We start from the raw sequence: 13,970 nt of genomic DNA on the forward strand, positions 1-13,970 counted from the left end.
TCTATTTATTTTTAGGTTTAGATTATGTGGTGCATCCACCATACAAGTTCCTGTAAATGAGCTGCTACTATAGAAACAATAACATATTAAACAATGTATTAGACATGCAGTCTTAATTTGTAAAATGTGAGGTACCAGAATACCAAAACGGAGGTGATCCAGCAAGTGAACACACAACAAGCGACTCCACAACAAGTGTTCAACCTCACAACAAACATTTTGCTCAGGACAACGGGTCTTATAAAAGTACATTACGCCCTTGAACAACATAACAGACAAATAACTACATGAATACCAATATCAATGTTCTGAAGTAGTGCAGGGTGTGAGATACTGTATGTGTACAGTGGTGCTTGTAAGTTTGTGAATTTTCTAGTGATCCCAATTAAATAAATGAGACAAAAATGTTATACTTGGTCATTATTGGTTACTTGGTTAATTATTGAGGAAAATGATCCAATATTACATATCTGTGAGTGACAAAAGTGCATGAACCTTTCAGTATCTGGTGTGATCCAATCGTGCAACCTGGCCGGGTGCCAACCCATCACAGTGCACAAGCACAGTCACACACACATTCATATGTATTGTGTTTGACTGTGGATTGGTGGAGTTCATTTGGAAATGCCAATCAGCCTTTGTTTATTTGGAAATGCCAATCAGCCTACAAAACATGTCTTCGGACCGGGGGAGGAAACCATAGTACCCGGAGGAGAAAATGCAAACTCCACACACACACACACACACACACACACACAGGGTGGCTGGAATCAAACCCCCAACCTTGGAGATGTGTGGCAAACCTCCTAACCACTAAAACACCGTGCTTGGAGGGTAACAAGGTCTTGAATTTCCTCCATGGGTACACAGTCTGTCTGTCTGTGACTTGGTGGAATCCAAACTTTAGGGATGTTTTTTTTTTTTTTCTAGCCTAATGAGCATTACCAATTCTTTTTCTGAGGTCCTCAGAAATCTCCTTTGTCTGTGCCATAATCCTAGATGTTCACATACATTTGCCACTCAAAGATATGCAATATTGGATCTTTTTCCTCTATAAATAAATGACCAGCTATAATATTTTTGTCTCATTTTTTAAATTAGGTTCTCTTTGTCTACTTCAGTACTTGGGAATGTTATCTAGGCCATCAAAAGCTACTCCAAGTTAGGGAGAACCAGGTGGCAGGAAGGTTACTGCCCCAGCACCATCCCTGGTATTTCACCTTGGAGTAGTTGTGAGAGTTTGGGACAGTAAAAAAAAAAAAAAATGCTGGTACAGCTGTAAGTCACACTCCCCTTGCCCAATTTTACAGTAATTATAACAGAAAAATGTATCTTTGTATTTGCTGTCTTTTTCATATTTTAAATGACCTTTGTACTACTAACTGGTACTAACCTCCCACCCTACAATTTTTGGTTCTTGTAAATTCAGTGTGTTGATCGAATCACAGTAGGCAAAGGAACTAATAAGAGAGAAATTATTTGTGGTTAAAAAAAATAAAGATTAATTGGTAAAAATGTGTTTTTATCAATCAATTTTATCAGTTAATTTTTGTTACCGTCACATTTCACAAGAAAGATAGAATCGTTGCTATAGTAGGACTCATGTAGAGGCGGAACCTTTAAATAAAAATACATTTGTTTCTACACGGAGCATTAGTTTGTGTGCATCGGTGGCGCGAGATTTTTTATTATTATTACACAGTGACAGTTGAAATGAATGATTAAGTAAACTTTATTTAAAGTAATTTAGAAGCAATAGAAAGTAGTCGCCCATTGTTAAAGTGCAATTTTACCAGCTGAAGTGACCATGAAGTTCCGAGCGAAGATAAATGACGTGGGATGTCTCAATCATTTCACACGTAGGTAAATAGTGAAAAGTAGTTAAGGTATCCGACAAGCTGTTTTCTCCTGTTTCCGTTATTTTACACGTGACGGTAACATGGAATTGCGGCTCTTCGTCTATAGTAATAGAATTGCCTGTTTAAATAAATTCAAATATTTGTGATGTGATAAAAGTGTGCAGAATGTAAATTATTCTAGCCGTATTGAATTTGTACATCATTCCCCGCATTAACATAACGTTATGTTTGAATAAGATGATGTTAGAACAGTGCCGATATCCTGCCTGTGGTCATTCTCAGCGCTTTAAGAGGTGTCTTAGTTCTACACTGATCAGCCTTAACATTAAATCCACCTGCCTGGTAATTTATGGTTATGTGCTTGTGCTCCCTTGTGCTCTCTTGTGCTCTGACCCGTCAAGGCATGGATTCTAAAAGATCTCTGAAGCTGTGCTGTGGTCTCCGGCACCAAGACTTTACATAGGGCCTCTGTGGATTGGACTTGTTTTTCCAGCAAATCCCACAGATGATCGATCAGATTGACATCGGAAGAATTTGGAGGCCAAGTCAGCGCCTTGAACTCTTTGTCATGTTCCTCAAACCATTCCAGTTTTTGCAGTGAAGCAGAGCGCATTATCCTGCTGAAAGAGGCCACTGTCATTAGAGAATACCGCTGCCATGGAGGGGTGTACATGATCTGCAGCAATGTTTAGGTAGGTGGTACGTGTCAAGTAACATCCACATGAATGCCAGGACCCAAGTTTCCCAGCAGAACATTACCCAGAGCATCACACTGCCTCCGCCGGTTTCTTCCCATAGTGTGTCCTGGTGCCATCTCTTCCCCAGGTAAGCGATGCACATGCATCTGTCCGTCCATGTGATGCAAAAGAAAACCAAAAGGTGATTCATCAGACCAGGCCAACATCTTCCATTGCTCCCTGGTCTAGTTCTTATGCTCACATGCCCATTGAAGCCATTTTCGGTTGTGGACAGGGGTCAGCATGGGCCCTCTGATCAGTCTTTGGCTACGCAACCCTATACGCAGTAAGCTGTGACGCACTGTGTGTTCTGACACCTTTCTATCATCGCCAGTATGAACTTTTTCAGCAATTTGTGCTACAGTAGCTCTTCTGTGGGATAGGACCAGACAAGTCAATGAGCCTTGGGCGCCCATGACCCTGTCGCCTGTTCACCAGTTGTCATTTGTTGGACCACTTTTGGTAGGTACTAACCACTGCGTACCGGGAACACCACAAAAGACCTGCCGTTTTGGAAATGCTCTGACCCCGTCTTCCAGCCATCACAGTTTGGCCCTTGTCAAAGTCGCTCAGATCCTTACGCTTGTCCATTTTTTTCTGCTTCCAACACATTCACTTGCTGCCTAATATATCCCACCCCTTAACATGCCAGTGTAACAAGATAAACAATGTTATTCACTACACTGTCAGTGGTTTTAGTGTTAAGGCTGATTCGAGTATATGCTCATGTATCATTAATGAGGGTTCTTATTTCAGACTCTTATTTTTTACGGCCACATGTCAGGGTTTAATTAGGAATAGTTTTCACTGTAACAGTAAATGGGATGGGAACTTCTTTGTATAGCGATTGACTTGTCATGATCATGTACATATCAAAACGTTACATGCGGATGTAAGATTTCAGATGAAGAATCAAATAGAATAGAGTTCAATCAGAATAGAACATTTAGATTATTATAGATTATAACATTTCTTAAAGTAAGAAGAGGTCATCTTTGACCTATCACATATGATCCCAAATGACCTATATATATATATATTTACAAAACAGTCAAACCAACTGTTTACAGAAATATCTATTCCATATCTATCAAGAAACGGTTATGGATGGAATAACTAATGTTTACTGTAAATATCGGTAAGAAGATACAAGTGATGGGTGGGATGGTGATCAGTCATTGGCTGTTGGGAACAATGGTGATTAGTCACTGGTCCTTTACACACTGATGGTGAGTCAAGCAAACCTGTCCTCAGGTATGCAACCCACATGGGAAGGTGCTGTTCTTAATTCTTGTAGGATATCTGTTTTAAGACAGGCCTAGTTAATCACTGACGATCCAGATCTGGACCAGGCAGCAGACAAAAAGGCTAAACCTTATTCCTTATTCTAGTAATCTATTCAACATATAATTAGATAATGGTAAGCACACTGACCGTACCCGTAATCTGTAGGTAGGACTGCTCGATATAATATTTCTTGCATGTAATGAGGAATTTCATGTACTTTATTTAACAGAGACTTGGATGAGAAAAAATGAGCTTGTAGCTTTGAATGTAGCTAATGTCCCCGGATAAAGCTACAGTATATACACCACCCTTGTCTAACTGGCAGAGGATGAGACATCGCAACTATTTACAAACCTAAGCATTATCCAGAAACCTAGTACAAAATTAACTAATATGAAGTAGTTTTATTAATATAATTGATGTTAGCACAAAAAGGGAGATGCAGTCATCTTCAGTAATTGGTATTTACAGGCCATTAGTGCCCTATTCCGAATGAGATATACTTCGGATCCACCATCCTGAGCATTATAAAGAGCTTTCTGAAAATGAGCAAATGAATGTGTCAGTAAAAATATTCAACATTCATTGGAGACTTCAGTATTCACGTTCATATTCCACATGACCCTCTGACCCTACTTTCACACCTGTCTCTTGTGGGTCTGTAGAGACTGAAACTGTTGTCACTTATGGCCTGTCCAGCAGCTTAACCGATTAGCAAAGCAAACTAACTGTGGGAACTATGCACACTTACCAGATCCACCATTGATTTCTGCTAGTTGCAATTCAAATGTTGCTGTCACTGAAACGGCAGCTCCGTGTCATGCACACACAGAAAATAAATGGTCGTCTGTCGCAGTGTTGTTTGCTAGTGTGAACCTAGGGTTAGAGCTGTGGGGGTTTTATTCTTTGACTTAGTGGGTGTCATTATATACAGTGATGGAAAATGAGTATTAAGACATTTGTGTTTTTGTTATTATTCTCCTTTCATATATTTACAAACACTCTCTTTTGACTTTGTACTTCTAACTATGAACAAAAACGTGCATTCAGAAGCAGAAATAATATAGCCTATTAATGACGTTATAAAATAGTACAATATAATATAATTCAATAAGAAAAAATATTTAGGCACTATACTAATATATATTATGTGTGTAAAGGTTACATAGACATAAATAAATGTGCAGATTGCACCTGTCATTTTACAAGACAATGCAATTGGTTGGGAAGATTTCATACAAGAAGTAGCAATCATGGTGAAGGTCAAATGGCAAAAGCTGTAGAACTATAGCAAAGACCTTAAACATCCTGTCAGTACAATTATTTTTTAATATGCAGGTGTAAAGTTTGTGCACGGATAGGTCCGCCACACAAGATTTCACAACAAGGAGAAGCCAGCAGCGACTCAAAGAGTTGCAGCATGGACAACAGTTACACAGAGAACAATAAACAGTGAACTGCACTGCAGTCATCTCTATTCCACCACCTCATACAAAACTCTTCTGCTAAAGAAATAAGCACAGAGATGTATTTCTAAAAGCATTTAGACAAATTAGAGCTCATGGAATGATATACACCGGTCAGACAAACAAAACAGAACTCCTTGAGCTCATTGTGTTTGAAGAAAGAAGGGTTGTATGTATGATCCCAAGAACTCCATACCCAAATTGAAGTACAGATGGGAGGATCATGATTCTGCTTCTCTACAGGTAGTGGGGCATAATCCTGACTTGAATCCCACTGAAATTTTATGGAGGTTTTTGAAATTATGGGCCTTTATCAAGTTCTGAATTAAGCATATCTTTTTTATGAATATATATTTTTTTCATATTTATAAGTACAAAGTCAAAAGATATTAGAAGTGGATATTTGCACTGAAGGTACAGTATATAAAAATAACAAAAACAAAAGTGTCCGAGTACTTATTTCAGTTCATTATATATAAAACAAAAAACTTGGGTGTGCAAGTTGTGGTCAAAGTAGTTCATAACTACCTATGAGTGTTTAAGCATGAGCAATAGAGTAGTCAACCACACATGATTTTAGGGCTTATGTAGCTTCTTTATTCCTCACAAAGGAATGTAAATGTTTATCAGGATCATTGTGTCTACAGGTGTGGTGAATACTATTACAAAACTCACAAAGACCTGTGTCGTACGACTTACTATCAACAACATTTTCTTCGTCCTTTCTGGAAAAGTCGCCAATGGAGGGGTTAGTATGTGGTGTGAGTTACTACAGGTAAGGCCCTATTCATTCTTTCATTGTTTTGGTTATGTCAAAAACAAACGAGTGACACATTAAAGTAAAATCCAACATAAAATGGGCCACCATGAGCCGCCAGAACAGCTTTAACATGCATTGGCCTCGATTCTATACCTCTCTGGAACTGTAGTGGAGCGATGAACTATTTCTTCCAAAACATATTAGCTCATTTGGTGTTTTAATGATGATGGTGGAAAGGGCTATCTAACACATCGGTCCAAAATCTCCCCTAGGTGACTGTGAAGGGCATAGCATTGATTTACATCATTTTCACCCTCATCAAAACTTGTATAGATTTGGCAGTGAACCTTTCCTCAAGGTCAGATGTATTTATACTGTGGGGTAATATTATATTTAAATTACTATCAGACCTGCCAACCTTCATGCAGTTTGCATAAGGAGCTCCTCATTTTATCATCTGACTATGGTGGAACGCAAAAATACAGCAAAAGGGCAAAAGAGGCTTCTTTTTTCCCTAGAAAAAAGGTAGGTGATCCAATTGACATGAATCTGGAACGATTGACCGCTGCACAGTTCCGATATTAACTGACACTGTCTAGAAGCCCCTCCCCTTCTCCAGTGGAAAATGTTTTGAGTTCATTAATGTGAAATAAAATGTAGCAATATGTTTGACTCAGCTAGCGATAAGTACATTGTTAACATCAGTTAATTACAACCCCAATTTCAAAAAAGTTGGGATGCTGTGTAAAATGTAAATAAAAACAGAATAGAATGATTTGCAAATCTCATAAACCCATGTTATTCACAATAAAACATTGAAAACATCAAATGTTTAAGCTGAGGAATTGTACCATTTTAAGGAAAAAATAAGGTAATTTTTTAATTTGATGGCTGCAACTTGTCTCAAAAAAGTTGGCACGGGGGCAACAAAAGGCTGGAAAAGTATGTTTTATTCAAAAGAAACAGCTGGAGGAAACTAATTAGGTTAATTGGCAACAGGTCAGAAAGATGATTGGGTCTAAAAAGAGTATCTTAGAGAGGCAGAGTCTCCCAGAAGTAAAGATGGGATGCAATCTGGATTGAAGCATATATTGCTCTTAAACCTGTATATACCTTTCAGCATTGATGCTGCCTTTCCAGATGTGCAAGCTGCCCATTCCATAGGCACTAATGCACCCCCATACAATCAGAGATGCAGGCTTTTGAACTGAGCACTGATAAAAAGCCGGATGGTCCCTCTCCTCTTTAGTCCTCTTTAGTTTAGAGGATGCGGCGTCCATGGTTTCCAAAAAAAATTTCAAATTTTAATTCGTCTGACCACAGAACAGTTTTCCACTTTGCCTCAGTCCATTTTAAATAAGCTTTGGCCCAGAGAAGACAGCGGTGTTTCTGGATCATGTTCACATATGGCTTCTATTTTGCATGATAGAGCTTTAACCAGCATGTGTGGATGGCACGGCAAACTATATTAACAGACAATGAGTTCTGGAGGTGTTTCTGAGCCCATGCAGTGATTGTTCCACAAATTGTAGACACAGTTTTTCACAGATTGGTGAACCTCTACCCATCTTTATTTCTGAAAGACTCTCTAAGATACTCTTTTTATACCCAACCATGTTACGGACCTGTTGCACATTAACCTCCAGCTGTTTTTTTTTTAGTAAGACTTACTTTTCCAGCCTTTTGTTGGCTTTTTTGATACGTGTTGCGGCCATCAAATTAATAATTACCTTATTTTTTTCTTAAAATGGTACATTTCCTCAGTTTAAACATTTGATATGTTTTCTATTTTCTATTGTGTATAACACATGGGTTTATGAGATTTGCAAATCATTGTATTCTGTTTTTATTTACATTTTACACGGCATCCCAACTTTTTTGGAATTGTATATTTATTAGGGATACACTGGTCGAGAAAAAATGGTCAAATATTGCACATTTTTCGTGTGTTTGGAGGTGCAAATTTTCAAAAAACTAGGAAGTGGGCTTCATGGGGAGAAGTTTGAATATGTTTGCACAAACCAAAGCATGCCATCAAAATGCCTCCCTCAGCATAACAGAGCCCCTGGTTTTCCCTTTAATTTGTCACCTGTCTGTATATATAAGATATCACATGTTTAATTTTTAGTTGATTAGTTGCCTTACAAGCACATTTTGCATTCTTGAGTACTAATCTTCCATTTTATTCTCTCAAAGGTAAATTTTTTTGATGAATATCAACTGGAAGGTGTGTCAGAAGATGCTAATGAAATATGTTTAGAAGTAAATCCAGAGAACTTATCCAGAGCTTTAAAAACTGCACAGAATGCCAAGTCCGTCAAAATAAAACTGACAAAGAAGCACTATCCATGCCTCACTCTGGCTGCAGAACTGGTAAGGGTCTTTAAAAATATATATTAGCATTATTTTTCATGATCTTTTACTTTGAAGTGGTTTTAGAGAGTTAAAATATTCATGGTTCAATGGATATAGTGATGTCAAGTACTTTGAATGGCCTCGAAGTAAAGCAGCAGCTCAAGATTCATAAAAATCATATGTTTAAGAAATTTTGATTTGTAATCTTATGACTAAAATGTGCAGTCCTTGTTAAACAGAACCGGTTTATTATTGTCGTATGCAGACAAAAATGTGGATTGCATCACTGATTTTCCCTGGTTCTATTATTTACCTGAGGGTAGTTGCAAAATGTATGCATACTTTATAGGAAATTCACCCCGACTAACACCTGTGATCTAAAACAGTGGTTCTCAAACTGGGGGGCCGCCAGATGGCGCCAGAGCGGCTGCATAGAAATTCTAGAACATTATTTAAAAAAAATTGATTTTACCTGTATGTAAGTCAAGATTGTCATCCTTTGAATTATGATGTATATAAAAATGAGACATATTAATAAATGAAATCAATTATACACATCACACACCAAACAGAGACATCCGTTGATATACTGTTGATATATGGTGTACTGTTAGACACACGCTGACAAAAACCTAAGACTATTTAAAATGGCTGTTTTTAAATAGAGAACATAGTCTCTTAGCTGAGAAAGTTAAAACAGAAGAGCCTAGTGTGAAAAAAACACGAAATTGCAAAAATTTGATGACTCTGGGGGGCCACGAGGGGGGGCGGGGGGGGGGGGTGTTGTGAACCACTGATCTAAAACAATATTATAATTAGCTCTTGTTGATGACTCAGTTTTATTACTTTTCTCTCTCTCTTCCAAGCCTTCCCTCTCATCCATTAGTCGCATTGTCACCCATGACATTCCCGTGGACGTCATTCCCAGAAGGCTTTGGCATGACTTTAAAGAGCCCAGTATGCCAGACTTTGATGTAAGTGAAATCTCCTCTGACATAGGTGCCAAGGTACCAGGTAAGAGGAAGTTTGGATGCTGGTAAAAATTTTTTGCTTGACATGTAGTCTCATATTATAGCTGGTATAAATTATCATTCTGAGGCAATTAAATGTATCAAATGAGTTTTAAATTTTAAAGTAATGTAGACTCTGAAAAAGGTAAAATATTGAATATGGTCCTACAATCAAGACCTATTATAATGCATAGTTACAGTGGAGTCCAAAAGTCTGAGACCACATTGAAAATGTGGGATTTTTTAAAAATTGGAAATAAACAGAAGGTTTTATAATGTTGAAATATTTAAAACAAAGAAAGTAAATGTTCAATATCGTCAATATTTAATATTCAAGATTCTACACTATTTCTTATTCTCTGTTTAGATGTAAGCAGATTTGTGAAATTGACCATGTTAACAGCTTTGTACAAATTGTCCTCATGCCTAATATCAGCTGTTGAAGCATGTGTTCAGACGACAGATTTGATCTAAAATGGATCATAAGGTTTTACACAAACTTGTGGAATCCATGCCAGCTCGAGTGCTCATTGTCAAGCAAAAAGGGGACATAGCAAATACTACGAAATTCATGAAATGAGATTGTACTTTTCACTCAACATGTTGTCTATAATAGAATCTGTAATGCAAATTGTTGTAGTAAATTAGAGAAGAATGCAAAATAGAATTATTTACACTAGCACGCTCAGATTCGGACCCCACTGTATATATAAGCAGTACTCTCTCACGATATAAGTGAACCAAAATCTGCTGTCATTAGCTATTACACTTGGCTAATACTAAAAGATGAGTTTCAGAAAACGACAAGGCGTGAAAATGTAAGCGAGAGATATTTTTACTGAAAGTTGTAGGTGCTTATAAGTTTTAATCAAGATGACCATCACTCTGTTTTGTGTAAAACATTTCGAGCAGTTTTTAAAAAAAAATAAAATGTACTTGTAAGATTGATTGAATTGTGATTTTCACCATTTTGTTGTATGACTGAATATCAAATGGCATGCACTAGATGTAGTGCACTAAAACAGTTATACTCTAGGTATAACACATTGTTTTTAAATTTAAAATTTCAATCGATATAATCTAATACCTCTGAATGTTGGTAGTCTCCATACATAGGGGACTGTTTACACCAGCACTTTGTCGGTTGTGCCTTCGTCGGGATGTTCGTGGACGTCCACTTCTCTGTTGGTCTGCAACACTTCCAGTCTTTCTGAATTTGTTAATAAGCTTGGTGTATGTGAGGTGCTTGTCATGTGTCCTCTTAAAGTCCACCTTGCAACAGCTTCCTGATCCAGCCATGAGAATGATTTCAATACATTCTTCTTTTGTCAAAGCCATTCTTAAAAGCTATCTGAAAGAGAATATATATATATATATAAGCTAAGTATGAAAATATATTTTGTAAAATAAAGTGTTGATTTCACCTAGTGTCTTCCTCTGTCATTCTTATTTCAGAGGTCTAATGCTGTGAACAATTTTTTTTAGGTTAGCATATATTTACCCCCTCTGAAGACTATGAAGAGTGTGGTAGACAGAATGAAGAACCTCTCCAACTATTTGGTGAGTATCAGATAGATTTAATACATCTTAATCAGATAGATTTACTATTTAGTATAGGACTATTTTTATTGGGAATTTGGCATACTGGACCAACCAACTAATGAGTGGACAGAAGAACTTGAGATTACACTATAGAAATCTTTTCACTGGACCCTATAATAGTGCAGTACCGCTACAGCAGCCAAACTAATATACTGTACAGAACAAAATACTTTCATACTTATACTCACCAGCCAATTTAATAGGAACACCTGTACACCTGCTCATTCAAGCAATTCTGCAATCTGCCAGTCAGGTCATTTTCATGCACAACAGTCTCTAGAGTTTACAGAGAATTTATATATATATATATATATATATATATATATATATATATATATATATATATATATATATATATATATATATAAATCCAGTAAATGACACTTCTGTGGGCAGAGACACCTTGTTGATGATAGAGGTCAAAGGAGAATTGTCAGACTGGTTCCAACTGACCGAAAGACTAAAGTTACTGAAATAAACACTCTTTACAAATTTGGTAGGTAGAGAAGCATCTTAAAATGCACAACATAGTGAACCTTGAGACTGATGGGCTACAACAGCAGAACCACATTGGGTTCCACTCCTGTCAGCCAAGAACAGCAATGTGAGACTAGACTGGGCACAGGCTCACTGAAACTGGACAGTTCTATGATTTATGCCAAGTCAGCTGTCATCACATCAATCTGATCCCCCTTTCCCAAATACTTACCTTGAATACTATGAGCCAAGAAGTCTACATTTAGTCAATTGAGATATTTCTGTGCATGCCAATTGCGCATATTAAATCTAATTAATTAACCTATGCTAGATAGTTTTCTTTTTGTTGTAAATCACATCAGCAAGATAGTACCATCTCTCTCTCTCTCTCTCTCTCTCTCTCTCTCTCTCTCAGGTAGTGGAGGCTAACCTATGTGGTGAAATGAATCTGAAGATTGAAACTGATCTTGTGTCTGTGACAACACACTTCAAAGATCTTGGCAATCCTCCATGGGGTGAGTTTGTTAATTAAGGAAGATCACATCTGTTTGTATACTAATTTACAATGGGGTGGGATAGCAGTGGTAAGTTGTTTCACTCCAGCAGTCATTCAGGATCACCAAAATAAATGGAAAACAAATTCATTCAATGTGTACCTGTTCTTCATTTCATTTTCCACAGGGGCCTCACAGTCTCAAAGTCAGAGCAGAGATGTGGAGGCCATGGCACATGCTCGAGTGGATATTAGGAAACTTCAGCAATTCCTTATGGGGCAGCAGGTCAATCCAACCAAGTCCATGTGCAGTGAGTACCCTATACATGCAAATAAGTGCGTTCGCACATTACAGCTAGGCAAGAAGGGGCAAAATGATTCAGGACTGTGAACTGATAATGGCCCCCGGGTTAGGTGTAAGCACAAAACAAATAACAGTGGATCTGTGGAAGGGTTTTATCCACTTTAATTATGAGGAAAGGGAAAGGGGAATGGATCATGTGTGGTGTATAGTTAGTGTTGGTAGTCAGAGGTTGGTGGAGGCGCAGTGCAAAATGTGACTTGATTCGTCCAGAGTGTGTTCTCTTAATTTGTCTAAAATTTCACTGTCTGATTTAATCTTGTACGAGTCTGTCACAAAATGAAAATTATAGTACTATACTGTCTAGAATATTTACTTAAGAGAATGTGAATTACAACCAATCAGTGTCCTACAACTGGAGCATTGAATCTTGTAGCATATACAGTAGTATAGGTCAGTGAAATGTGATGTCTGATCAGACTTTACAGTGATTTGTGGGACAAACATTTAGTGAGAATTTATTTTCATTCTGTATATATAAATCATTAGGTGGAGGATACAAAAACTTGGTCTTAGTCTTATTTCACAGGTTAAAACAACAGAATGTTACATTAGATGTGTGTGCAATCAGTTATATACCGTTACATAACGAAGATAAAGGGTCAACATTTCCGTGGCATTCTTAATTTCCCTTTTCTACAGATATTGTTGACAAGAGGATTATTCATTTGATTCTCCTTCAGGAAGATGTGTCTCTTCAGTACTTCATCCCAGCTGTGGTGTAGTGGGAATTTTTTTTAATTCAGATTTACTTTCCACACTGATCAATTCTGATAAAAGGCAGTGTCCAATGAGCATATCCCTGCCAACAGAGTATTTTACAACTAGTACAGAGAACTTGTGACTGATTTCCAGGTAAAATTTATGAGGAATATTTTAGATTTATTCTTTTATATATATATATATATATATATATATATATATATATATATATATATATATATATATATATATATATATATATAATGTCTATGTCTATGTATATGTGATTCTGGAATATGTCCTGTACACTGATCTACACTAAACAGTTTAAAATTGACTTTGTGTCAATCAACATTTTGTAAATTTGAGATGTAAATGTTTGTTTTTCAATAAAGTGAAAGATTGATAAAGGAAATGATCTTTGTAAAGCCATTTGTTATTTTGTACCTGTGCTTCTTATGGATTTTGGCATTTGTATTACCTGTCAGAAATACCACCAGCAGGAACTGGAAAACTGTTAACAGTAATAACTACATCCCTAATCATTGTACATTTACTCAAAACTTTGTGTTAGTGTTTATCAATCTTATTGGCATTTGGCTAGGGATAGGGTTACAGAAACCATATACAGCTTCCATACTTTATAAAGTCACAGAATCCAGAACATGTACAGATTCCAAACTTATGACTCTATCAGATCACAGTGCAAATAGGTTTTTAAGCCAATTGTTTTGTGTCTAGAATTTTATTATTATTAGTCCTATAGGCATTGGGTTAGGGTCAAGAACGAGTCTCGAATATGTTTGTTTTTTAAACATTTATTCATGTAATAAATATGTTGCCATGAGCCTACAGTTAGGA

General features: G+C 37.0%; 1 protein-coding gene across 2 annotated transcripts; it reads left to right on the plus strand.

The window, feature by feature from the left end:
• Positions 1–1,567: 1,567 nt before the first annotated feature.
• Positions 1,568–13,279, plus strand: hus1 (HUS1 checkpoint clamp component). 2 transcript variants are annotated; one of them, XM_053611903.1, is made up of 8 exons: positions 1,568–1,863; positions 5,997–6,124; positions 8,306–8,482; positions 9,331–9,438; positions 10,960–11,034; positions 11,969–12,068; positions 12,235–12,357; positions 13,050–13,279. In XM_053611903.1, the coding sequence occupies exons 1-8, from the start codon at positions 1,830–1,832 to the stop codon at positions 13,130–13,132; spliced, it is 828 nt and encodes a 275-aa protein (XP_053467878.1). In that variant the 5' UTR covers positions 1,568–1,829; the 3' UTR covers positions 13,133–13,279. The 2 variants fall into 2 exon arrangements, with proteins under 2 accessions (XP_053467878.1, XP_053467877.1); XM_053611902.1 differs by having other exon boundaries at positions 1,568–1,859.
• The last annotated feature ends 691 nt before the right edge of the window (positions 13,280–13,970 follow it).

The sequence above is a fragment of the Ictalurus furcatus genome, chromosome 23, assembly GCF_023375685.1.
Source record: "Ictalurus furcatus strain D&B chromosome 23, Billie_1.0, whole genome shotgun sequence".
NCBI classification, from domain to species: Eukaryota; Metazoa; Chordata; class Actinopteri; order Siluriformes; family Ictaluridae; genus Ictalurus; species Ictalurus furcatus.

Bases quoted from the DNA above. Each gene is read 5' to 3' on its own strand.
- hus1 (XM_053611902.1), top strand. From the start codon at position 1,808: ATGAAGTTCCGAGCGAAGATAAATGACGTGGGATGTCTCAATCATTTC. The intron at 1,860-5,996 runs GTAGGTAAATAG...TTGTGTCTACAG, and splicing joins ATGTCTCAATCATTTCACAC to GTGTGGTGAATACTATTACA. The intron at 11,035-11,968 runs GTGAGTATCAGA...TCTCTCTCTCAG, and splicing joins AGAACCTCTCCAACTATTTG to GTAGTGGAGGCTAACCTATG.